This window comes from Vanacampus margaritifer, chromosome 13 (assembly GCF_051991255.1).
Source record: "Vanacampus margaritifer isolate UIUO_Vmar chromosome 13, RoL_Vmar_1.0, whole genome shotgun sequence".
NCBI classification, from domain to species: Eukaryota; Metazoa; Chordata; class Actinopteri; order Syngnathiformes; family Syngnathidae; genus Vanacampus; species Vanacampus margaritifer.
The window spans coordinates 5,667,371-5,695,308 of NC_135444.1; the positions used below are offsets into that span (position 1 = coordinate 5,667,371).

Genomic DNA, 27,938 nt, shown 5'->3' on the forward strand with positions numbered 1-27,938 from the left:
GTAGAATAAGACGAAGCAGCAGATTTGGTTTGTCAGTGCAGTGCTGAAGATTTTAAAGACGAATTTAGATTTTAACCAAGTAAAACGAATTGTATCCTCATTGTTTTATATACACCAACAGTGTACATCAACAAAGAAGGCACTAGGCTCGCTCGGCTGCGACGTCTCATCTCAATGGCGAGCATAACCAAAGCGAACACAACTTTTGAACGCTAAATTTGGCGAGACATCTTCAAACGAAACTGTTTAAGGTACTGTTTTAAATTATAATCTAATGTCAAATGTCTAATGACATGTGTTGGAAGAAAACTAGCGAATCCATATGTTACTACACCAAGTCGCTGTCGAAAGCAATAGCAGCCAAAATGTTCCAGTCAACGTTGTAGCTTTAATACTATTTACGGTTACCATGCACTTCTAGTACACTATGACCTAATAATTGTTTAGTAAATTAGTGCTGTCGTTTGTCTGTAATTATATTTGCAGAAATATGTCTGAGAGTTCAAAAAAAAGGAAGCGCAAGAGGTCTTCCAAAGAAGAGGAGGTAAGACTTGTCTTGTAATGTAACTGCTGTATGATTTTAGGCTAGTATATACCATCTTACATTATTAGATAAATACTTACTGTAAAGTGATGAACAATTGATGGATTAATTAACGACGATCTGCACAAACAAGACCTGAACAAAAAAACTAGGTATAGATCTGACCTCAAGAACAGAAGATTACCTATACAATTTATTGGCAGATCATATTTTTCTTACCTTATGTTGTTGACATACTTATTTATTCTTATTTCAGACATCCAAAGATAAACAAAAGGGTGATAGATACGAAAAAAGGCACAATGAAAACCGACACTCAAGGTGAGATGTAATTCTTGTAGTGTATTGCTTCTTTAATGGTAAATGGATGGCATTATTGGTATGAAGGAGGCAATTTCATTTACGTTTTTGAATTTCTTACCATGCCATTGCATTTCTTCTTCCGCTTAAAGCTGTTCTACAAAAGGTAGAGCACATGCTTCTCATGCTGAAGAGGAAAGCCGCTTGATCAAAAAGGCTGTGTACAAATTCCGTACTAGAGAAGAAACAGACAAGAGACAGGTGTCTCAGTCTGATGTGGCCAATTCAAAGAGAAAAAGTACATCTTTTTCGACCCACAATGATTGTTCCCACAAAGTGGAGCCTAATAGTGCAAGGAAAGATAAAGTTACCAGTGGTAGTAAAAGAAAGAAAAGGAGCCGATCCAGATCCCGGAACTACAGGAATTCAAACACAGGTGATCGCAAAGAAGAAAAAGACTCAAAATCAGATGAAAAGTCTCACTACATGAGCCCACCTAGATTAAAACTGAAGCGAGCAAGTCCTAGTTATGGTTCACATGAGCAATGCCAGGATTTTCTGAAGCGGAGAAGCAAAGATAAAGAATTGCACAAGAATCGAAATAAGAGCAATACTATTGAGGATAAAGAACAAAGCCAGACCGCTCCTCACCCCAAGGACTCTATAAGGGACAAGCAAACAGGGATCATTAAAAAGACATGTCAGGAAAGTCAGGTAAAAGAAAAGAAAAGCTCAGATACAAAAACATCCCCAGACTTCACCAAGCAACAGTTTTCAACCATGCCCAAAGTGTCCTTTAAAATTGCAAAGTCACCATTGGCTCGGCCCAAAATACCGACAGCTGTACATTCCAATTTCAAGATTCCAAAGAAGATTAAACCAGATCTTGTACCGGCAAACACAAGTGAGAAAAGTGATGTTACCTCCATATGTACGACTGCGCAAACTTTTCTGAAGGCAGCCACAAACCGTTTTAAACAGCCTCATAGCTGTGAAAGAAAAGATGGGAGTCCATCTTTGTCAAATGCCCCGCCCACTACAAGTGATGCCATTGCAGAGGATACGAGTGAGCAGGTGAGTTATAACATGACAACTGTGTTAAAATGAGAGGTGATTGTTTTTGCTGTCAAAAAATGCTTGATTCCAGATGCAAGTGGCAGAAGAGCTTTACCTTGCCCGGTTTGAGAAGAGATTAGATGTGGATGTAATGCAGAGTTATGGAGAGCTCACCTGTATGGACATAGACCCCCCAGAAGACAGAACTGCATATACTCTCTGTAAGTTATGTCATATGGTGTAGAATGCCAACGCGCATTAAATGAAATGTGAGATTTACAAAAGCAGATATTTTCATTAGGTACCCATAACCAATCTATGAGTAATAAAGGAGACATTTTTGGGGAAAAAGACACCTTATTGATTTACATGACACATGTTGCATTTTAACAATATTTTGTTATTATGGTTGCACTTACTACATTATACTGTAAAGTATGTTGTGAATGTAGTTAGTTTTAATGAAATTTGCCCTAAAAATTTGTAACTTTTGATACAATTACAAAGAGATGGGAGCCCTTTTAATTTAGCGCTAAATGCTTGTCATTCCACCTCACTAACTTTTTTAAAATTTTTAGGCAAGCAACCTCCTCAGCAAGACATAATCCTTGTTCTGGACACAAACATTCTCCTTAGTCATTTGGATTATGTGAAAAAGATGGAACATCGTGGCCTTGGAGGTGATTTTCATACCTATTGCACTGTTTTCCTCCTAAATGTGTCTTCTTAGGTCATTTGAAATTATGCCGCATTGTTAAATGGCTCTACAATTGATGTTAAAAACGTAAACAAAACTATAATGACCATGTTAACTTAAATGGCATAATATGTTGTCGACTCACATACATGTTTATGTGTTTGTAGCGTTGGGTTTACCAATTGTCCTAATCCCCTGGGTGGTGCTTCAGGAGCTGGATTCTCTCAAAAAGGGGAAAGGACTCAAAAATTCTGTTGCTAGTCTGGCCTGTCCCGCCATTTCCTACATTTATAACTCTCTGAAAAGGCGAGAAAGACACCTTTGGGGGCAATCGATGCAGCAGGCTGCTCAAAGTAACAGTGAGTGTGTCATTAAATCCTTGCATTTTCTTAATTCATATTCAACTGTACTTTCGTGTCTCAAATACTGTACTGTTTTATACTCTAAAAATAGTTGGGTCAAAACTAACCCAAATTGGGTCAATAAGGAACCAACAACTTTTTGGGTTAAACAAATAACCCAAAAAGTTGGGTCAAATTAATAAATCACAAAGCAACCCAAAAACGTGGGTTGTTTTGTGGTTTATTCATTCATCCCAAATTTTTGGGTTACGGTAAATAAATAACCCCCCCAAAATTGGTAATTTCTCGTGCATCCTCTTTTTGATCTAATTTCTATTATTTTTGGCCCAACTGTTTTTAGAGTGAGTTGAGTAAAAAAACAACAAAAAACAACAACAAAATGGGTCAAAAAAAGACCAGCCCAACTTTTTTTTTTGCATTTGTTCATTTAAACAAAAACAAAAAATGGGTCAAATGGATAGCCAGAAACAACCCAAGTTTTTGTTTTGTACTAACCAATCCAATTTTGTTGGTTTTGTTAATAAAAATTAAAAAAAAATAAAATAATTCGGGGATATTTTGTGGGTTTTTTATTTTGACCCAACTTTTTGGGTTAACTCATTTAATAAATTGATTTAAATAAATAACTCAAAAAGTCAGGTCAGTCTCTTTTTGAGCCGTATTGGGTTATTTCTGATCCAACTGTTTTTAGAGTGTATAATAATAGTACGTATTGGTTCACACAAGAATGTTGAAGGGCAACACAGCGCGTGAATGGTTAGCATATCTGCTTCACAGTTGTGATGTTTGGGTTTTGAATCAACAAACAAAAGAGTTAAAGACATTTAAAAGCAAGGTACAGAAATAATAATAAATACTGTACAACTGTACTCCCCCTACTGTCCAGTAGGTGGTAATAGTACTCTGCTCATTTTTAGTAATTCATTATCATAGTGCTCACATTTGTTGGCAACAATAATAATGACTAAAAATTAAAACCATCATGTTGTTCTTTGCCACCCCCGCCTGAATTAATTCACTGACCCATTGATGTGAGGTTGTTGTACATGGCATTATCAGTTGCCTTCTGTGTGCTGGATTTTTGTTATTCCCAAGGTGAAAAGTCTTGTCATTCTGTCTCTGTGTCATTAACCACAGATAGCCTGATGGCTGAGAATAATGATGACAAAGTGCTGCAGTGCTGCCTACAGTATCAGAGTTTGTACCCAAGCTCTGCTCTCATCCTGTGCACGTGAGTCCCATCACCCCTCCCCAGCTACACCGCTTCTGCAGCAGCCTGTGTCCACTGCAAATAATACACATTCATGTGGCGAGGAGTAGCTTCAGGCCAATTGTGCCAGTTAGGGTGTGAGAAAGGCCGGACAGAATTTAAGACCATTTTGCTGTTTTGTAAAGTGGACATATTGGTTCATATTTTATGACACTAAATATGAAATTAGGGGGAAACAGGTTGGCACACTTACTGTGTGCGCAGCAATAATTATGCTAACTGAGATTCTTTTAACCCGATTTTGTTCAAATATTCTTTCCTTTATCACTGGCCTCTTGTGACAAAATTTATATACATGTATATCATTTATTTATACACATCCTATATGTGTAAACACGGACAAAGCTTAAACATCGTTTACTGTATGGCAGGAGTCAACTCGGGCTCAGGATTGTTTATCAGGCTTCTGCAGAGCTTGCTGATGAGCAGATCATTTGAATCAGGTGTGATGGAGGAAGGAAACATCTAAAACGTGCAGGATAGGGGCCCTTGAGTTCTGAAGTTGGTGACCTCTGCTGTATGGTCATCTTTGGTAACTTTTGAAGACATTGTTGAACGTAGACATTTGTTATTTCAACAGCTTTATCGCAATATGACGCTGTAGGGCTCCACTGCTGACTTGAACCCATAGGAAGTGTTTTGTCCTGTTTTGCCAAATGAGGAAGTTGGTATAACCTATTTTTGTGGAGGGTCAGGTCAAAAGTAGGTGTCATCCTAAAAATGAAAAGTTCAATTTCTGGTCATAAGGCTATCCTCATCACACCATTTACACTGAAAGCAATAGCGCATTGGTATAGCACTTTTTAAGTAGTACACAGCTCTATTATGTTGCGATATTTCCTTACTATTTTGTATTTCCACTGTAGAAATGATAAAAATCTATGCAGTAAGGCTGTCCTTAGTGGAGTTAAGGCCTTGAGCAAGAATGACTTGGAGGCAGAGGTTGAGAGATCAAGACACAACCTTGACCACCAACAAAGCACTGTCATCAAGAAACTTCCCCAAATCACTGCTCCTATGCCCTCGCCAATGCCGGGAAGCAGTTTTACACCAGTGCCATCTCATACTCAAGAACGTCTGTCTTTGTGTCTCCCAGAGAAAGGTGAGAAAAAACAATGTATTATTATTATTGTTGGCATTCTCTGTCATGGTCAAGGTTATTTTAATTAACTAAAGCTAACAAAAAAAATAAAACTAAAATTAAAAAAACAAATTTGTTAACAAAATAAAATAAAAATGTTTTTTTTTTTTAAACAACTAACTGAAACTACATTTTATGTTTACAAAACTAACTAAAACTAACTATATTTATAGCATAAATGTCCTTTGTTTTAGTCTTTGGTAATTAATTGTATGCATGAGCCTTTGGGGATGATTAATTTTGATATTAACCGGAATAAGGACATTTGAAAGTGTGTCACACAAAAGTGACGTCATCTAGCAGCAGCCAATAGAAAAGCTCCTTCAGATGACGTTGATTCCATGGTGTTTTTTGAAATATTGCACATAAATAATACACACTTTAAAAAAACTAATACTGAAACTAACTAAAACTAAGCATTTATGAAATAACTAAAACTAATAAAAACTAACAGAACCACTCTGACAACTAATTAAAACTAACTAAATTTAAAAAACAAAACTCAAAACGAAATATGAACTAACTAAAATGAAATATTCCAAAACTATAATAACTCTGGTCATGGTACAGCACGTATCTTCATTGCACATTCTGATCCCTATTTTCATAGACTGGTGCCCGTGTGCTCGCCATAAAATCAGTTGCATTTTAATTTTAGTGCCGGGTCAAGTCCAATTCTTGTTTACCATGTTTGGGAAATTGTCAGACTGCGTTGCGACTCGCTGGGCATTCCATTGTGTTGTATTGCACACCCCGACTCATCGGACAATTTGGTGACCAAAGGTAAAGTAGACTAGATTTTAGACGAGAAAACCGGCCTAAATTGAGGCGCAGGTGTTGTAACGCGATTTTAGTGTATTGGATCAAGGCACAGGTAGACAGATTCTGAACTTCGTGCATGTGTGTTGTGCATGTCATCGCATTTCATTCCAACTTAACATCATCCGCTATTATAGATCTTCTTCCCGTTCCTTTTAAATGCACATTGCATACGCTGATCTCTTGCATCTACATGTCATGCACCCTAAAAACAGTTGGGTTAAAAGTAACCCAATTATGGATTAAAAAAATGGACCAATCCAGTTTATGGGTTAATTTGATCCAACTTTGAATCAAGAAATGGGTCTTTTACTACAACCCAGAAAGTTGGGTCAAATTGACCCAAGTAGAGGATCGGTCCATTTTTGACCCAAAGTTGGGATATTTTTTTACCCAACTGAGTGTGGATCATGGGGCTCTCTTCGCGCTGAATTTAGAGAAACTGAGGGGACCCGCTTCTACCTGCGCTACTTTAGTAAAATACCAAAAGAAAGAAAACTCCACATATGCGCACAGATAGAATGCACTCTGCGCTGGACTTTCACTGGGCATGAAAATAGGGTCCTGCATGTCCACTCGCCTACTATCACTATCCAAGAAATGAAAACATAACACAAATCCTGGCCACGTTGTCTAGTACGGCACTAACTCCATGTATTAACTTTTACAATTAATTAATCATTTATGCTGGAAAAAAAATATGTTCCAACTAGGGAAGGCCCTTTTTCTGTTAGCCAGATGTTCCAATACTTGCATGCACTTACAAATGTGTAAGTACATGCATGTGATGATGAGCTACTGTCCCCATGACTGTTTGCATTCGTAAGTCTTGTGCCTCCACTCATGTAGACACATGTATCCAATTCCAGATAGCAAAAATCCCAGCGTGGAAGAGGAGAAGAAAATGAAAGAATGTATCTCTGAGCTTGAAGACTGCCTGAAGGAGGTGCTGTCAAATGTGCTTGAAATGGAGATGAGAGCTACTTATGATGAGTTGTGGCAAGAGGTATGATTGTAATTTATGAAGTATTTTAATTTCCAATGGAACGTGTTGCGTAAACATGAGACACTTGAATGAGTGATTTAGTTTCTAATCAAATCTAAATGACAGTAATCACATCTGGTTGCTAGGTAAGAGGCGTGTTCCACACAAATGTGTTACTCGAAATGCATCCAAACATGGGATTTTGTGGACTTTTCCCCCTTTCTATAGATCATCTACATAAAGCCACCCTGGAATCTTCTTGAGATTTTGCAATGTATGAAAAAGCACTGGATAGCAGTATTTGGCTTCATTGTCCCAAGATCTTTGCAGCAAACAGTTTTAAATCTCATTGACTTCTTTAAACGAGGTAAGAAGTCTGTGCAGTAGGTGGAAGAACTTTTTCTTTTCCAGCATCCAGACACTATATATATCCTCATATGGTTCTTTTTATATTGTAGTCTTCTAGGGGTGTGCTCACAAAATCGATATGGCAATACATTGTTGCGGGCCTCTTTACAATACACGTATCAGTAGCAGGCGTCAGAATCGATATTGCACATTAATTTGTAAATAGGCAGTTAACCATTCGTTGCTTGCAGGGCTGATCAGCAGCAGCCTCTGAAGTTAATTGCAAAGCAAGCAACACCAGGAGGAGAGACACTGGTGCCTTGCAGACAGTTCACTTAAAAAAAGTGTACATGTATTGACCTTTTGCACGTGACGTCACCGCCCTCATGGGAATGCCCCCTCCTAGACGCTGGACGGCAAAAGAGCCACTTGCCTGTATTGTAACCATTGAATCTTGTTCAGCGTAAAGTCCTTCATCAAATCATTGATCTCATAAAATGGTCATATGATGCTGTGCGGTTGGTTGTACAGATAGACAAGGCAGTAAACCAAATATTGCTTTTTTATCGTATACCTACTAATGAAGACAAAATACATCGGTCGATGGATAGCAGCAATCAACAGAAAGGACTAGCAGCCCACAAAGTATTCACGGATTTGCACCGATCATTTTTTGCGAGTTTGGTAGATATATGTTCATACATTTTACTTGTAAACGTACACTCTAATAACCGAGGTGTCGAATTACATGTTTCAAATCACATTAAGGAGCCAGATAGTTAGCGTCCACTCCAACTGCACGTACACACATCTTAGTTTTAAAATGTACCTTCTTCAAAACTATTAAGTGCTTTGACTGTTTAATAATGGGGGATTTCATCTTTGTGCTTAGAGTTTTTCACTCTGGAGCCGGCCGGAATCATATTCATGAAATGACTGCATAGCTTGCCACTACGATAGTCTTTATTTTCCCATGCTGGTCAACAGAACATCATCACAGCGTTTCAATACAGAACAGAATGTGTCAAAATAAGTCAGTTCGCATGATCAACAAGTTGTACCTTTGCATTACAAGGTATATTGTCCCCCAGTGTGAGCATAGCATCTCGTCCCAGAGACCGCCAGCGACGAGTGTTTAAATCAGCTCGAATTGAAGTCTGCTCTAAAAGTAGCTCACCAGTGATTGGACACTGTGTCTTGCTAAGAAAAATTAAAACAGAAGACTATCAACATTTATTTATTTTTTTACTTAAACTTAACATGGTACATGTTTCTTAATGTACTGTACCAATTTTCCTATATTTTGTTTAAAAACTAAATAGAATGTGTGAATGTGTGGTAAAAAATATATTTCCCCAAATATTTCAAATAAGCACATTTTAGAGCTGTGATTTTAATATGTTTGATATTTTTACTCATATTGGCCCATGCCTATTTGTAATGTTTCCCGGTGTGTCTGTGAAAGTGGCACCTTGCTCTGCAATGCGCGCGCATTTAGACCACGCATGCCACTTGGTGGTAAACCAGAAGAGCTGCTAACAAAAACATTTTTTGCCATCCAGCATAATAAACATTTCATATGGCTGTTATAATAAAAATGCATGTAAAGTAATGTAAAACGTATCGCCTTAAAGACCATGTATTGGGATACATATGTATCGCAATACGTATCGTATCGCGATCCCTGTATCGTGATACGCATCGTATCGTGAGGTTGTTGGCAATACCCAGCCCTATAGTCCTCTAGGGATATTAGAAGTAAGGCATCTATTTGTACAAATTAATTTGAATATATTTTTTTCTCCTGTATTTAAATTTATTTTTTTACTGTACATATCTCAGTGTTTCCCACAGATTTGAAATTTACTTTGGTGGTTGGTTTTAAATGGGGGTGGGGGGTGGTGTAGGGGGGTTGCGGGGTGTTCTGTTATATGCGGTATATCTGCTCGCGACACTTTTTTGGGGATATATTTTTATTACATTTTCTTGAAATCTACTTGGGTGGTGGCCAATTTTCTTGGGTGGCCCGCCCAAGTTTTAACATGGTGTGGGAAACACTGTATCTTTCTATCAAAGGTCAACAATGCGTGGAGGGTTTTTGCATTTTAATCTTGATTCTGGCCTTTTTGCACGTTTTCTCTGTGATTTAAGTTTTCTCCATGTACTCTGGTTTCCTCACTTATTGGATTGTTGTTTAGCTTTATTTGTAATTGGCTGGTTATGGATCCAGTGATATCCCACCTCTCGCCCAAAGTAACCTCTGATATGATCTAGCTCAATAGAAATAGAAAATGGATGGATGAAGTTTGCATCTAAACTAGCAAATCAGAACAACAATAATCCGAGAAACAGTGGATTTGACAGACACAACATGCCTTTGTGATGCCTCGTAATCAGACACTACCGTTGACAAAATGTTTAATTCTCGGGGAGTAATTTTTCGCTGCCTTACTAACCTGAGTTAATTATTATTGAGCATGTCATGTTTCCAAAATGGTGGTGATTATCTTACGTGTTAAAATGCAAATGCACGAGAGTTCCAAACAGAACAGAAGGCAAAACTATGAGTCATCAACTGCTGAAAAGCCTCAGTCCACTGGGGAATGACGTTTGCTGCCCTGCACTGCACCAGAACTCAACGGAACAACACACAGAATTAGGTCACCTTCTAAAACAGGGCACTCTAATATGTGTCAGTATACTGCTGAGTCACCTTTAGCACCGCCTCTTCATCTGGCTCTCCATCCCTTTACTGTATCTAATTAAATTACCCTTAGTCACAAGGCGTGCACATAATCAGCCTCTCGTTCGCTCTCTCTGTGCATCTGAGTAGTTATGTGTACCTCACCACAAGCACAATGTTTTTTCCATCCCACTAGCTTAGAATATTAATATGTTCAGTGTTCAATGCAGATTGTCTGTGTGCTATTACAGTCTAAAAGAGACAGAAAATTTGGAGAAGATTAAGAACTGTTCTAGTGGAATGCAGCATATGATTCGCTAGTCTTGCCTGTGAAGGCTGAGTGGTGCAAGGTAACAAAGGAAAATTATGAGCCTCTTGTTTGAATTCAATAGGGTGAAGTTGTGTTCATACTAATCGCAGTATTAAGAGCACAATCTTTTGATAGACACCAAAGGGGTGTTAATTTAACAAATGATCTTATATATATATTAGTATAAATATATATTAGTGTATATATATATATATATACATATATATATATATATGTTAGTATGTATGTATGTATATATATATATATATATATATATATATGTTAGTATATTAGTATATATATATATATATTACTATATAAATATATATATATTAGTATATATATGTATAATTATATATTGCTTTAAAATGTCTCTTGTGGCTACTGGGTATGGGCAAGTACCGATATCAGGTATCAATATGAGTGTCGACACCAGCCTTCTTTTCAGGTATGGGTAGTCGCGACAGTGAACGATGCTGGTATCGGCCGCCCGCTAATGTCCATTTTACGATCAGGAACTAGAAATGAAAAGAATAGGAAAATACCATTAATTTCATGCAATTTTAAGAAAAAATTAAGAATAGGCGAGCACCAATACCAAATATCATTGCTGATACGAGCCTTACTTTAAGGTACTCGCGACGACGGCCGATGATCATTGTACGATCAGGAACTAGAATTTAGAATGATATAAAATTGCCATCAACTCATTCACTCTCAGCCATTTTCACTGAAGCAACCCCCTTCGCTCCCGGTTGTTTTACTGGATTTTGACTGATTTTGCAAGGCCCACAGAATATTGTGTTCTATTTCTATAAAAATCTTGAACCTACCATAAGAAAGATTAGAGTCTCTTCTTTCATCAGGAAAAAAAGTATGCTTGTATCTTTTTCCGTTTTGCAGAAATTAGTATTACAATATAGCTAAGTTTCATCATTATTCACAAATCAGTTTTCAACTGTGGGTAAATTAGCTTTTTGCAACATGGCCTTGGTTGATTTCTTATACTCTGCTGCCACCTACTGGTCGTTTTTGTAATAACTACCACTGCTTCAACCATTCTCTTCAGTTCAAAGGCTGCATCAAAGCCTTCTGTATGCTCTAGCATAAAAAACGTATAAATATGTCTTTGGGAGCATGGTCATATTTTAAATATATATATTTTTTATACGTTTTTGGGAGCAAATAAGTTAATTTTATGCAATTTTAAGGAAAATACTATATCCCCTAAACTTTTATGTATAAAAAGTACTAGTGGTATTGGTGACTACTCAAAAGTTGAGTATTCGTAATGCTATTGGTTTGGGGGAAAAAAGTGGTATCGAACAACCCAGGAAAAATGCTATATTGGGATGTTATAGGTATATCTTTAAAATTATCAGTGTTTTTTGTATCAAAGCGAGTGATATCCATACATGGTATTGGTATCGGTGTTGAGTACTCGTACTGGTATCGGTCTGGAAAAAAGTAGCATGGATCATCCCTAGTACTAGCTACATAATGTAATGTTGGGAAAACGTCGTTATGATGCAGTGCAGTTCTACAACAAAAACAATTTTATTGCAATAATTAGCATTATTAAATTGCTTTCTAAACCTGTCAAATTGCGCATTAATATCTTGAGGTTTGGTATTGATTCTACGATTCTCGTAATAAGCAAACCCTACATTTGATTTTCCTGGTTTATCTATTGCAGTTTGAAATCATTTTAGGTTAAATAGTCTCTTTTCTGACCCGCACAGCACACAGGATAACATGATTGTTGCCGTCAAATGTAGATGACAACACCTTAAAGGCATGAATGTGTTTGTTTGTTTATTTTTTCAGCTCCTTCAAAGGACCAGGATTCTATTTTGGTGACTCTCCAAGAAGCGAAGGAGTTTGTTAAGGAATTTGGCAAAAGGTCAAGCTATGTTCCCAGGGCCCTAACTGCAATGAACAACATAGTCCACAAGCTACAACAACAGGTCTGCTTGATGAATGATTTTTTAATTTTTTTTTTAAAATATTGTTGCATCCTATTTATAACCAATAAACAAGCTCTCACAGTGAAATGTTCTCATCAAGCCTGAAACAGCTGTCTGTGACGTTGTAATGAATGAGGATGATGAAGCCAAACTCTCCTCTCATATCCCTCACCATGAAGTCTGGGCTGTGTTTGACAACATTTGGTGTAAAGTCTGTGAAATAAGGTGAGTGCAATGGCAGCAACCATGTTTGGCTTTTAATGCGCAGGCTTTACATTTCAGATTACCACTAATAGTTATGCAAAACAATACGAAAGTAACTGTAAAAGTTGTGCATTGTTTTTTCGTTATTTTTTTCAGTGAAGTTTACTGTGCGGCTTAGGACAAAAAAAAGCATTGTTGGATGGGAAGGTTTATGTTTATAGTGTTTTATGGGCCACCTGTGACCCTCTCCATTCCTTAATCTGGCCCACCAATTATATACATTACAAAGAACATTTTTGTATTTGTGGCATTCATTTATTTTGACAATTTTCTGCCTAAAATGTATTACATGAATGTATTTATTCATGTTGTATGTATTATTGATACCCATTTTAAATGGTAGTTAATTTATTGTAAATAATACAATAAGAATATTTGGAAAAAATATTTGAAAATGTATTTTAATTAATTTTACTAAACAAGTCTTTATTTGAATAAAATTATAAATAGAATGAACATGAGAATGCATCTTTAATAATGTATTAATATTTTACAACACATTTTTTTAACCTCATCTACAATTGACCTGCCCCCTCACTTTTAACTCATTCCATCCCCAAAACCTATATAATGCTTTGTCTTGCACTCCCAAAAACGTATTTATATGTTTGTTTGTTTTAATGCTAGAGCATACAGAAGGCTTTAATGCAGCTTCTGACCTAAAGAGGTCGCTCAAAAAAACAGGAGGCAGCAGAGTAAAAGAGATCAGCCAGGGCTCTTTTTGCTAGTGTTTTCAACAGGTTTGTGAATAATGATGAAACTTAGCTATATGCTAATGCTAATTGTTGCAAAAAGGAAACAAATACAAATAAACTTTTTTTTTCCTAATGAAAGAAGAGACTAATGTTTCTTTTGGTAGGTTCTTTTTTTTTTTATAGCAAGAGAACACAATATTCTGTGGACATTGCAAAATCAGTCCAAATCCAGTAAAACAGCCGGGAGCGAAAGGGGGTTGCTTCAGTGAAAATGGCTGGGAGTGAAAGAATTATTAATGAAATTTGGCCCTCGGGCAGATATTTTTGCCCACCTCTGGAGTTTTAAGGCTTGACAAAAACTTGTGCTCTCTTGTTAAAATTGTTAAAACACATACTGTACAAAGATGTTGCTATGTAGCTTATACACACAGTTTCCAGCGGCCAAGGCTACGACGCAGCCACGGTGGACAAAATGGGACAAAAACCTCTCAAATGCATTTACTGTCTGTTGTTTTTCTGCCGTTATTCCAGCTTGGAAGTGTTCAAAGTACTGGCCTTTGACCCTCACACCAGACAGAGTGCCTTGCCAGTAGGAGGTCCTGCTCCACCACGGGACGTCGTTATCTGCCTGAGCCAAATATCCTCCATGGTCTCACAGCTGCTCCGGGCCTTCATCAGGTATTTGCCTCACTGTCCCAGTCCACACTCTGCCGCTCTAATCATTAGAGTAGAAACATATTCTTGTTTATATGCCAGATTTTTGTGATGAGACCAAGATAAATGATCTCAAAACATTTTCCAATGATGTGCTCTTATACAACATGAATGGAAAAAAATTATCTTTTCAAGAGAGGACGTGAGAATAAACAACTAAGATAATATGGTTGCGCAAGTGCACACCTACTGTACTTATAAATGAGGATGTGACTGTATAGGATAGACCGATTATTGGCTCCGATATTCAACTTTTTGAAAAATATCGGCATCGGCCTTTTAGAAGGCCAATTCATATCAATTAAAAACTGTTATCTTCAGGAAACTATTTATTAAACATTTCAGTTAACCACGTAAGAAATGCTGGGAACTCTCTATATCTTCTGTTTTAATTTGAAAACTAAGATAAGTGAAATTTTAACTTTTCAGATATATATATTTTTGGGGAAAACCTTATTTACTGTAGAAAACAATAGGGAGGACTTGTTTAACATTTGTTTAAACACTTTTTGTGACATGCCAATGGCCCCTGAGAGGTCCCTGAACATTTAGTTAGAATTTAAAATGTAAAAGATTTAAAAACAAAAAAAAACTCCAATATTTTGCCAATCTTAAAAGTTGTTCAATAAACATATGCTTACAAACTGTTAACAAAGTTAGGAGTTGAGTTTTGCTTTAAAAAATAAAATAAAAATATCCGCCAATATTTTCCCTTTTTGTGAAAATGAATAGCGGCTTGAAATATCGGTTATCGGCCTCGTTGACTACTAATAATTGGTTTTAGTATCGGCCTGAGAAAAAACACATCGGTCTATCTCTAGTTCAGAATTAACCAATCACATTCAAACCTACATTATGTTAAATGGAAGTTAGCAAACAATGGCAGCATTTAAAGTGATGAAAGATGTTCTATTGGGTTTTTCCTGACATTGTTTTGCTTTCTAGCAAAAGCCTGAACGTTTTGTTCTAATATTGACTGTTATTTGGAAATGTTCTGACTCTGAGCTAGCTCCTTCTTGTAATAGGACATTAATGGTGGAAAAAGTTTTGAAACGATATATCTTGGTTTAAAAAAATAATAATTGTGTCACAAAAACCTGGCAATTTACGCTCTGTAGACTTTTTACACCCGCTGGAAGTAATTGTGAAACTTGTCAAACCTCAGTCTTTAAAAAAATGCATGTAAGAGACAAAGCTATTCTCATACCTTCACAGGTGTTTTGTGCTTGGGGTCTGGGCTTGTCCTCACTTGTCCTTGGTTCTGTCTGTCACACACTCTCTCACAGCTTGTCGACCTTTCATTTTGGATAGTCTACGTTATAATCAGCTTGACCTTCCAGCTCATGTTATCACCTTTCCCATGATGCTGCAATACACTTCACAACGCTGTTTACTACTCACTCAGCTTACTTTGGTTATCTCCCATAAGGCCTTGACAGCAAGATTCGACAAATGGGAGTGTGAGGAAGTTTAGTTGTGCTGTTAAATGAGGAACAAAAGTTTTGTTCATGTGATTCACTGCTCACTTTTTTCTTTCACGCTCACAAAAATGTAGTTGTAGTATTCCTGAATTTCCCACATTGAACAGACTCTGAGAGTGTGTGTTGTGTGTGTTGGTTTGCTTCTGTAAGTGAATAAATACATGGCCAAAGCATTTATTACCTTTGTTTTCATCGGAATACAGTAACTTAATTTTATATAACACACTCTATTTTTAGAAACAGGGACCCAAGCTAATCTAATGATTAAGAGGAAAGAAATAAGAGAAGTGTGTCGTCCTCTTCTTTTGAAAGTAATTGTTTTCTGACTTTCTGATATGACAGTATTAGCTGCACTAAGATGATGAATAATAATTGTTTAAAAAAATCTATATGTCACTTTTAATATTTTTATTTTTTAGTGTTCTGTCCTCTTCTGCCGGTTTGCCAGAAGTGCAGGTGCTTCTCAACACTTTCAGATCCAATAAGGTCAGTGCCTATTTGTGTTGCCTTCTTTTATTGACGCATTAGTTGTGTATAAATTAAGTAAAGCTTGAGATTTAAGGTTAGTTTGAATACTTGTGCACTGTTTTTCAGATGGTTGATGTCAATTCCACACTGACCGAAACGGACCTACTCAGTTGTTTCTCACAGAAAGATTACAGGTAGGACACAAGTACATAAAATGTGCTCAACATAAGTGAGCGCAAGCTTTAAATTTGTCAGTGAACACTTCATAATCTTGATGGTGATTAGACTCGCCTGTGCTTGAAATCTTGATTGATTTGGCTTTCATTGGTACAGTGAGAAGTTTACTTCCAGTAAGATTACAATGCTCTTGGGAAACCTAGATGATGCCATGTCTTTGGCAGCTTCTGACATTTGAGCTAATTAGACACAACTGTGGATGTATTTGAAGGCACACCCGAAGCACACTTGGTCTTTTTGTAACCTCATAAGAAAATCAAAACATATAAGCAAGACAATTGTAGAATCTTGGGTGCATTTTCCAGGTGCCTCTGCCAGTATGAACAATAAAGACCATAGGAATGTCCAACCAAAGACGGGTGCTATCGGTCAATTTTGGATGTAGTGGCAAAGGCGTGATCCGATGACAAAGTGGCCATCATGACAACAATCGTTACATGATTCAAACATGTCGTACTGCTTAACTGTGTGCAAAGACAAGCAGAATTAAAATTGAAATTGTTTCACTTAGTGACACGTAGTGTTAATGTTTAACGCCATTTTTAAATGTAGCCTCAGACAAGATTTTAAAAAAATCATATAATTTTTGTCTCGTTTTTGTTCATAAACTAAAATTAACATGATTTGAACATGAACATTTTCGTCTTGTCTTCATTAGTCGACGATAATGCATACTGATTCAGTCCCAGTTATTGTTTATTAATGAAGCTTTAAGTCTATTGTCTAGTCAAATTTTAGTCCGGTGAAAAATGTGTGTTACCAAAATATCTTTGTTTTGTTTTCGTTGACAAAATTAACACTAGTGACCCGGAATAATTGACACTCGCTTACCTTAGCTAAAACAGCATTGACTTTGCCTAGCTTTAGCCTCAAGGCTAGATAGCGGTTAGCATTGAGTTGGCTGGCGTTTCAGTCATCAAAGTATCCTGCATTTCTGACGTGTATGTATTTTTTATATGATTGTCTACACACACATACAGTACATGCACGTTTGTCACCCACAAATTCGCATATTCACATTTTTTGTCCATTTTCCCCACAAGATTTTTTTTTAAACTTTTTTTTCTCTCTTAGATTCGCCCCCCACCACCACCCATTTTTCGTACAAAACGTATGGGAATGTTGTGAACTCAAATACAAAAAAAATAAAATAAAATTGAGATATGTAATGTTATAACACTGACAGGTTTTGTTTGTGGTCAGCATTTTGGCATGGGTAATTTTTATTTTTTTTTTTTCTTCTGGTGAACAAATGACCACTTATCCATGTCAATTTGTTTATACACTATGATAGCTGAAATTACACTACTCAACAGTAGGGGGAAGGTTTAAGCAAAAAAATAAAATATCCGTGTAATTTCACCAGAAGCAGACTAGCGAAACATGTTGAACCAGGCTTGAATATATTACAGTATGTTCTTATTTACTCAAGGGCTTCCGTTGTATTTTTATTCTCCCAAAACATCACACAGCCACAAACAGCTTTGCGGGGGAGCTAATGACCAATTTAAAAAGTTTTTCACTTTGGCACAAGCAAAAATACATGAATCAATAGCCACAGTTACATCACCACCACCATATCTGTTTGTAGGTCTTATTTAATGATTTGGAGGCCTACTGTTTGTTTAGGCATTTGCCCAGAAAGCAAGGTGATTTTGGGCCGACGGAATGTAAAGTGCATGTGGAATATATTTACAATGCTTCACTTTTTCCACATTTTGGTGCGTTACAGCCTTATATCAAAAGAGAATACATGTATTTTCCCTTCAAAACACAACTTTTGCCGTGAAACTCATAATTTACTTCAGGTGCATCCTGTTTCCACTAATCTTACTTGAGATGTTTATCCAGATCAAGTGACGTCCACTTCAGTTGATTGGACACAATTTAGAAAGGCACATGTCTGTCTTTATCATGTGCAACAGTTGACAGTGCATGTCAGAGTTAAACCAAGCATGAAGTGTGAGATATTGCCTGGAGAGCTCCAAAACAGGGCACAGATCTGGACAAAGGGTACAGACCAAATTCTGCTGCGTTAAAGGTCCACCGGCATTCATTCGGCTGGCTGGTTGTCTAAATTAAGCAATTGGGGGAGATGGACCTTCGTGAAGGAGGTGACTGAGAACCTGATGATGACTGTCATCTCGAGTGTTTTTCTGCGGAAAGAGCAGAACCTTCAAGATGGACAAGCATCTCTGCAGCAATCTGCCATTTAAGCATGCCGAGGGGCCAGATGGAAGCAACTCTTCAGTTAAAAGGACATGGCAGCCAAACTGGACTTTGTCTAAAGGCAGACAATGAGACGAGCGTTCCTGACCTCAGATTGCGGCAAAGTTTCATCCGTCACCAGGACAACGACACAAAGGACACAAGATATCAAAGGAGTAACTTCAGGACAACTGTGAATGTCCTTGAGTGACGTCAGCAGAGCACAGACGAATCTGATGGAACAGCTATAAAAAAGGCTGCACACTGACACTGCCAATTTGACCCGATGGACCTTGAGAGATGCTACAAAGAGGAATATACAGAACTGACGATAGACAAAAGCCTTACTTCTGTTTTCGTCAGATGACCGAGCTCATGTTTCAGTCTTTGTTGCTGCTGCATGTCCTGACAGGTTGAGTATGTGTATTGTTTGTGCTGGGATGCTTAATTCTCAAACAATTCTGACTGTCGCTACTGGTTTAATCATCACAAGTTGACGTCTTCAGAAAGATTTGAATTGATGCATGGATTAAATAGGTCTTAAACTGATGTAAAGTCACAAAAACTTCATACAAATTTATATGTCCCACTAGTCTAGATACGGCATTCTGGTTAATATTGTGTTAGTGGATCATGAGTTAAGCAGCAAAATCCAGCCATTTTTAATTATCCACTTCAGGGGGCGGCCATTTTGCCACTTGCTGTCGACTGAAGATGACATCACAGTTGCTCAAGGCTCAGGTAACAATCAATCACGGCTCAGTTTCAGAAAACAGGTGAGCTGTGATGTCATCTTCAGTCGACAGCAAGTGGCAAAATGGCCGCCTCATGGGGTTGATAAAACGGCTGGATTTTGCTTCATAAGCCATATTCTACAAATGTAATATTAATCACAATGTCCTGTTTAGACTAGTGAGGTAACATATAACATGTTATTGTCAAGAAATGTTTACGGTTAACTTTTTTTACATTTAGTTTAGCATATTTGATTGTGTTGAAAGTGTTATTTGATGTATCTAAACTGCTGTATACCAATTTAAGAACGTGTAACTGTTATATCATCCAATTTTTGTCTGCCCTTTTTTTACCGCCAAAATAAATATTATCTTTTTTTATGCCTCTGTAATTGTTACAGCACTGACTGGAGGCCTGTTTGCTGATCTTTAGCCCCATCCTCATGAATGCAATAACCCAGAAACGCCTGCCGGAAATTTCATTCTTTCCAACACAAACATCTACTTGTGCTCAAGGGTGTGCTGATTAGAATCTGCTGGTCAAACATAAGGTTAGCGACTGAATAGTGACTGGAGAAAAATCATGGCAAGTGCAATGTTTCGATTTACAGCTTGTATCATTTCATGAAATATGATCTGTGGACAGACATGGATGGCAATTGTACTCACTTGTTAAGCAATGTAATTCCTACATCTGATACAAGAAGTGTATCAACAGCATCTAACTTGAAAAAGACATCAATGCTTGGTTTTGATTGGCAATGTCAGAGAGGTATTCATTTAACAATGTCTAGTTATGGGAAGCCATTTTGTCATCGAAGCAAGTAAACATAACACTACAGTAACAGAAGTTGTGTGCATTCAACTACATCAAAAACATATTAACTTAATACTTGACATGCCATTTCTTGTTTGTTTGGGAAGAAACAGTGCCAGTGCATTGCACAAAAACAAATCATCTGTCATGCCCATCATCACATGGCTGTGCAGCTGAATTGCAGCTTTATGTGTGACTGACTGCAAGTTGAACTTAGCAGCTGCCATGGAAACAAGCCTGGAGTTCTATTTTTCTCCTCCACCAGAATGTATCCTCGTTTTGTGCTGCTGCCTGACGCACAGTCTGGTTCTGATTAGTTCAGAACTGCACATGGTTTCACCTTTTCACCTTCAGGACTATGATTCGTTGGTCATACTTGATTGGAAATTGACATTTTTAAACAAGGTATGACTTGTAAGCTGATGTTTTTTAAGCATAGTCAAATGTCTGTAGACTGAAGGTTAATTCTGTTGAAACAGCTTGTGTACACATTTACTCAACACGTCCTTGCGTTTGTCAGCTCAAATTCATACAGTCGTTAACACACGTGATTGAAGCTTTTACTCTGCTGGCAAATCAACGGTTGTTAAATATTTGATGGCTGCTGTGCCCACTGGAGTGCTCTGACGCCTTTAGTAAGTGGGAACTCTCACAGGTGTATTTACTTTACATACCTTATTTAGCTGCATAAAATAGGACATTATAAATGGCTTCATTCATAGGCACATTTCAGGACTCTTATTTTATCATTGGTGTCTTGCTCAAGGACACTGCACCTGCCTGTGCTCTCACTGGCTGGTGACGATCTTAACCACTTGGCCACGGTTGAATCAACCTCACTAGCAACAACCAAAATGGTGAGTTGCCTGAATGGCCTTTCAAAGGTTAGGCCACAGCATTTCAGTTAGATTCATGCCTGGACTTCGCCTAGTCCACTCCGAAACCTTCACTTTGTTTTTCTAAGCCAATAAGAAGTTGGCTTGCTGGTGTGTTTTGAATTGTTATCCTGTTGCAGGACCCAAGTAACAAACTGATGGCCAAACATTCTCCCTCTAGTAAAGAGCAGAATTCTTGGTTCAATCAATCGCAGAAAGTCATCCGAGTCCTGAAGTGGCAAAACAACCCCAGACCAGCACACTGCCATTCATGTTCATGCCAGATATAACGTCACACATACCTTCCACAAGTTCAACTTTTATTTAAAAAAAGAAAGAAAACAAAGAAGTAAAGTTAAAAAAAAGTAAAATGTTAAAAACAAAAAACAAAAAGAAAAGATAATAAAGAAAATATAATATTATAATAATAATTAAAAACAAGCCTGTATGTTCTTTTTAGCCATGGATGTAATTTTTTTAGTAAAGTAAAAACGAAAAATATTAATAATAATAACAGAAATGAATAAAAAATAATATAATAATAATAAATCCCCCCCCCCCCCAAAAAAAAGCCTGTATGTTCTTTTTAGCCATGGATGTCATTTTTTGAGTAAAGTACAAAAGTAAAATATTAAAAATAATAACAGAAATTAATTAAAAATAATATAATAATAAATCACAACAACAAAAAAACAAGCCGGTATGTTCTTTTTGGCCATGGATGTAATTTCTTGGGTAAAGTAAAAAAGTAAAATATTTAAAGAAAATAAAAAAGGGAAGTAAAGTAACATGTTAAAAGATAATAATAATAAATAAATAATAATATAATAATAATAATAATAATTAAAAACAAGCCTGTATGTTCTTTTTGGCCATTGTTGTAATTTTTTTTAGTAAATTAAAATATTAATAATAATAATAATAACAGAAATGAATACAAAATAATATAATAATAAATCCCCCCCAAAAAACAAGCCTGTATGTTCTTTTTAGCCATGGATGTCATTTTTTTGAGTAAAGTACAAAAGTAAAATATTAAAAATAATAATAACAACAGAAATTAATAAAAAATAATATAATAATAATAAATCCCAACAACAACAAAACAAGCCGGTATGTTCTTTTTGGCCATAGATGTCATTTCTTGGGTAAAGTAAAAAAGTAAAATATTTAAAGAAAATAAAAAAAGGAAGTAAGGTAACATGTTAAAAGATAATAATAACAAATAAATAATAATATAATAATAATAATTCAAACAAGCCTGTATGTTCTTTTTGGCCATTGTTGTCATTTTTTGAGTAAAGTAAAATATTAAAATATATATATATATATCTATATATATATATAGTAACCCCCCCCCCCCCCCCCAAAAAAAAAAGCAAAAAAACAAGCCTGTATGTTCTTTTTGGCCATGGAAGTAATTTTTTTCCTCCTTTATTGAGTCGTGAACAGTTTGACCATAACTAAGGTGAAGGAAACCAGCAGTCCTTTAGACGCTCTCCTGTATTTATTGTGACCACCTGGATGAGTTGTCACTGTGCTGTTGGGGTGACTTTTGTAGGCTGGCCAGTTGTGGGAAGGTTCACCACTTTATCAATTGGTGCATAATGGTTCACAGTGATTCGCTGGAGGTCCTAATGGCTAATGATGATGATTTTAAAAAAAAAAGGGGGTAAAAAGCCTGTTTCTTTTTCTTTCTTGTGTATTTGTTTTAGACAACATATCCCAATTGACATCAGTAACAAAGACGTGAAGAAAAGTACATAATAAATATTGAAACAAGATGCCTGAAAGGGAATGGGAAGAAGAGAACTTATTTAATCACACCCCTTTTTACGCATTCAATGTAAAACATAAAAGCATTCACCACTTCAGTCAAAAATTAACTTGCAACTTTTTGTTTCAAAACTGAGACACAATATAACAAATACAAAAATGTTCACACACGAGTATTGCCGCAGACAAGATAGAAATTAGTAAATTTTCTACCAAAATTAGGAACAAAGGAAACAGTAAATGTATTGATTAAGACCAACACTGATAATAGACAATACGTACCAACAACATGACAAACAAAAGTTGACACTAGGAAAGCAGACTAAATCTGATGCTGTAAAGGTATGAATCTGAAAAGTATATAGGCATTGCTTTATTTATTTGTACATCTGATGGTGGTGTTAGGTATTGTAGAGAGCAGTCTTTCGTGTTGACTAAGAGATGGTCGTCATGGAGATGGCCAGTGTGCTTCGTGGGGGGGTTAAGTTGTTTCTCCGGTTTCTCGTGAGGTTCTGTGTTCAGTCATTACTGCTGCTGTGGATTGCTCACCTGTCAGCTGTTGTGTAACACAAGAGGCCCTGATGCACTCCAGACCTTTGTTGATCAAGTCCTATAACTGTGACGCTCGTTTTGAGAATTTGTTTAACACTTCTGTCACGAGCCCTTTTTTGACAGTCCAGTTCGACCGTCAAAACGTGTCTATTTTCCTAAACTAACAGTAGAGCAGATAATGATTACGAAACCATCAAGTAGGAGAAGGCTAAATAAATACACGAGGAAAACCGTGTGAAAAGCCAACACGCTGGTCTGTCCTCTCCTCCCAGAAATTATGTAAAGTTTGAAAGGAAGCAAACAAGCAGCATGTTCCCTCGCTGCATCAGCTGCTCGGCTGCCGTTGCCAACACCGCAACTGCAGTCAACTTTTATTGCTGCTCTTTTGTCTTAGGACAGGAGGGCGCTCATGTTGTAATGTCCAATACTTTCATGAATAGCTTTCCGTTCAACACGCAATTCGAGCGCCGGCGCACACGGATGACTTCATCGGCTTGTGACAACAGGAAAATTTGTCGAGTAGAAGCAGACTCATTCATTGACATTGACGGCTATAGACGTCAAAAATTCATTTAACTATTTCTATTAGTTTAACTTAAAAAAAAAAAAAAAAAACTTTTAGCAAGAGTATGAAAACCTTGAATTTTTTTATTGTACATTTAGCACAGATATAAAATTTGTGATTAATTGTGAGTCAACTAGTGAAGTCATGTGATTGATTACAATTAAAAATGTTAATCGCCTGTCGGCCCTAATTTTTTATAATCTTTTTTTATATATAATGAAGTTATGGCAGTGAATGAGTTATTGTGTCTCGATTTCATTTCACACTGTGGTGTGGCAGTGAACTCAATTCAGCTTTCTTCGCAATGAGCAGCAGTTTCGTAATTATTGGACAGTCCATCAAAAAGATATTTAAAGGGACTACACCATAGGCATATAATGATGAAATCTTACCTTTGACACAATCGCGATGTAATTTATTATCAAATATGAGTTATTTCAGTGGCTATTTTTCTCACCCGGAAGTCAAACACTCGGTTCAGTAAAACCCCACCTCTCCCCCTGTGGCTGCTCGCCCCTCTCATGACGTCATCCGAGCCGGCTGCTTCGCGCAAGGCCGCGAAAAAATACAGATAGCATGGACTAAAATGGACTCTAAATTTCAGGCTGCTAGATCTCTGCGTTTGGTCACGCAAGCCATCAATTCTTGAATAAAAATTTGAAACAAAACGGGTCCTTGCTGCAATAAATCATGGAAGAGGGGGGGAGCAGAGAGGTTAAAGGAAAAAAGGAGGAGGAAAAACAAAAAAGCACCTCAGCGAACCTTGTTGATAAAGGCTACTTTTGTCATTATCCCATGGAGGGAGGTCTCAGAGAAAGTGGGCCAGCATATAGTCTGCAGAGGCGGCGCGGGGATGGGGCCGCACGCAATGACGTCAAACCGTGCCAACAGCTCGTTTTCTCAGGTTGCGAGGGGAGAGCAGAATAACCTAGAATTTCTCATACAGGGGCAAATGGAGGAAAACACAACTTTGGTCATGTTTTTGGTGAGGAAGTAGCGTTTTAACATGGCTAAAAGTGCCAAAAAGTTGATTTTTCATGTTGCAGTCCCTTTAACGCATTTTTTTTATTGTCAAAAAATATATAAAAACAAAGAAAATTATATGTTATACATTTAAAACAACGTAGCTTTGACATCAAAAAGGCTGCTTAGCGTACAATGCAAAATGTTGTCGACATGCTAACAGTTAGCTGGCGGGTGCCCAGGGGTCAACATCGACTGGCGGGTGCCCAGGGGTCGACATCGACTGGCGGGTGCCCAGGGGTCGACATCGAATGGCGGGTGACCAGGCGTCCAAATCCCCCATTGAAATGAAGGCCGGGTGCCCAGGGGTCGACATCGACTGGCGGGTGCCCAGGGGTTGACATTAGCATGAGTTGTTTTGACTTTTGGCTTAGTCCGTGCCCATTTTACAGCATCATCATTTGGTACTACCATCTGGTGGCCAAGGTGGGTACACCAGAAAGAGCAGCACGATGATTTATTTTGCCGTATGTTTCTCTTCCCATCATTCTGATACAAGTTGACCATAGTTTCAACTGTACATAAAAACAGATTCCAGAACATTGGAGGCTTGTTCCCTCGCACCCTCGGCAAAGTCTATTCTGGTATTTTAGTTCTGGAATGCTATCAGTGTTCTTTTTATGTTATTTTTTCTAATTATTATTATTATTATTCCCAAAGGAAATTATTCGATGATTACCTATTTGAGTTGTCTTATTGTCAGTTTCTGTGAAATAACCCTCAATTAAAAAAACGAAATGTCCGCTCTGAAAGGATGTGTTAGCGTGTGAATGGCTAACCATCTTCTCTTTTTGTGATTCTTCTTGTACCCCCAGAGAGAAGCTGAGCGTTGGCGTGAACCAGCTGACAGAACTAAAGGACGCCCTGGACCACTGTGCTCAGACCGCAAGTCAGCACATCAATCTAAACATGTAGCCTTCAAAGAACCAGTGAAGTCCAAGTCATACCTCAGGTTTGACTGACACCACTTGTCCTCGTATCACACTGGCTTCGAATGCTAACGCCATGCTAAACTGAGTATGTGCTTGGTGTGTTAATGTTAGGCTCAAAAGGGATACAAAATGGAATCCAAAGTGAGCTACGTCCAGGCACGATCTGCGGTCATGTGCAGCAGGTCGGCCATTTTTGATAGCTAACCAATGGTAACTACACTAGGACAAAACTGTTAGGTAGTGGTACGCATTCAGAAAAAAATCTTAGATGATGTCTATACCTTTATGTTAGTAGTGAGTGTGTGTTTTAATCCTATCTATTGATCTATTTATTGCTGTTTTATTTATCTCTGTTATCTAATCTATCTCCAGTTAATCTTTATCAATCTAGTTGATCTATATTATGTAAAGTCTCTTATCTATCTAATCAATCTGTATAATCTATACATATCTCAAATCTAATCTCTATTCAATCGATCTAATCTGTATCCATCGGATTTTATGGGAGCAAAGCAATATGAAAATATTACATATCAGGCAGATCGTGCCTCAAGTGTTATTGCTGTAGGTGAGCGATCAAATATGGCCGACCTGCTGCACATGCGCTCGCAAATCGTGCATGGACCACAGATCAGTTCTTTTCACAACTGGACACCATCATCAAGCACAGAACCCTCCGGTTTGTAGCAACCACTCCGTTGTCCGTGTTCCGCATCCACATAACTGAAGGGCTGTCATTTTGTTCATATTAGTTGTTATGAAATGTACATAAAATGCAATCAGTCTTATTTGGTTTATCTATTGTGTTGGTCTAAAACATGGGCCAAAATGTTTTGAAGTATTTTCTCAAACAGTATTTATTTTTTGCATTTTGGACCATACGAATGCGTTTAGTTTGGAGTTTACAAGTGATGTTCAAACTGCGTGTCTTTGTGAAAGGTGAACATTTTGATAATGTTACACATTGACTGTTAAATCATCAGTATTTAGTTGGTGTGATTAAAAAATGAAAATTGTTCAACATCAGAGCTTTGTTCTTATTCCCCACAACAGGACTTGTTTAGGAAAGAGAACTTTATAAAGCACATTTCATACACAGGTCAACTTTTTACTTTCATGAGTATTTCCTGTGTAGTACACAAGCTGTGATCTCGCTGAGGGTCATGCGTCTGAATGGGACTAAGGAGGATTATGGCAGCTTTGACTCGGTTTAGTTAAGGCCCCTCAAGATACATTTTAGCTTGGTCCCTTTAACAGATTGGCGGCAATGCGAGATTAGATTTGACCTATGAATGATGTAAGGTGCTAAATAAAGATATGCAGTAAGAGCCAATTTATCATGTTGGTCAAGGCTTGCACCGGCTGGTTTAGTTGGTGATCAGTAATGGGACGTGGATGTCTGGAAACTTTGCTGCTGCTATAAGTTTGTTAGCCAGTAAATGAATCAGGACAAAAATGCAATTGAAATGATTTATTAAGAAATATTACAAATGTTAGAACTGTCTTCATAACACTCCTTCCAGAAAAAAAAATCTCATTGCTTGACAACGCCAAAGCAAACATTGTTTCAGTAACTGCATCCATATCTTGAGTTAAATCACAAAAACTTAAGTTAACAGAAACTTGGCTGTGCATGTAATGTGAGCACAGAAAAAGAAAAACTGGCACTGGTTGATGACTTGCGCTGTTTTTGATTACTATGCAGTGTATAAAAATATAAAAAGGCCATTACTTAAGATTCCATAACACAAACCAGTTTAAAATTGGGGGACTTTGATAGATGTTCAATCATAAGGCTTCATCATTCACCTTAGTATACAAGCAAAATCCAACCTAAAACATCAAAACTCATCACACTTTCACTTTCCGAGTGACCAGTAGTCTGAAAACCCTCAAGTTTCAAGTCTAAAGAGAAAAAGAAAAGCACTACGTGTCTATTAAATGTTGGCATGACAGACAAACAATATGTACAGCACGTAGAACAACGTACGCAATAAGAAAAGGCTTCATTTGTGTTGCTTTGGGCAACAAGCCCAACCCGCCCCACCCTGCCCAATATACGCTAGTCTTCACTGAAGACCCTTCGTCCAAATCCTCCCTCCCCCACCCAAACAT

At 37.3% G+C, this 27,938-nt stretch overlaps 2 protein-coding genes across 2 annotated transcripts in view; one reads left to right on the forward strand and one right to left on the reverse strand.

Moving 5' to 3' along the window:
• On the forward strand, positions 1–26,849 carry swt1 (SWT1 RNA endoribonuclease homolog). The gene is made up of 17 exons (XM_077584897.1): positions 1–251; positions 487–544; positions 801–865; positions 997–1,918; positions 1,992–2,121; positions 2,479–2,580; positions 2,765–2,956; positions 4,097–4,190; positions 5,096–5,331; positions 7,059–7,195; positions 7,403–7,541; positions 12,343–12,482; positions 12,583–12,707; positions 13,973–14,119; positions 16,056–16,122; positions 16,231–16,298; positions 25,707–26,849. Exons 2-17 carry the CDS (start codon positions 491–493, stop codon positions 25,804–25,806), a joined length of 2,718 nt encoding a protein of 905 aa, XP_077441023.1. The 5' UTR covers positions 1–251; positions 487–490; the 3' UTR covers positions 25,807–26,849.
• Positions 26,850–27,279: 430 nt separating this feature from the next.
• The window catches only part of ivns1abpa (influenza virus NS1A binding protein a), a 22,580-nt gene continuing 21,921 nt past the window's right edge, over positions 27,280–27,938 (reverse strand). The window contains exon 15 of the mRNA XM_077583740.1: positions 27,280–27,938. This exon is cut by the window's right edge and continues 341 nt beyond it. The gene's annotated coding sequence lies outside the window, so the exon portion shown is untranslated.

Coding starts and splice junctions, on each gene's coding strand:
- swt1 (XM_077584897.1), top strand. CDS start 491: ATGTCTGAGAGTTCAAAAAAAAGGAAGCGCAAGAGGTCTTCCAAAGAA. Junction 4,191..5,095: donor TCTGCTCTCATCCTGTGCAC/GTGAGTCCCATC, acceptor TTTCCACTGTAG/AAATGATAAAAATCTATGCA. Junction 16,123..16,230: donor ACACTTTCAGATCCAATAAG/GTCAGTGCCTAT, acceptor ACTGTTTTTCAG/ATGGTTGATGTCAATTCCAC.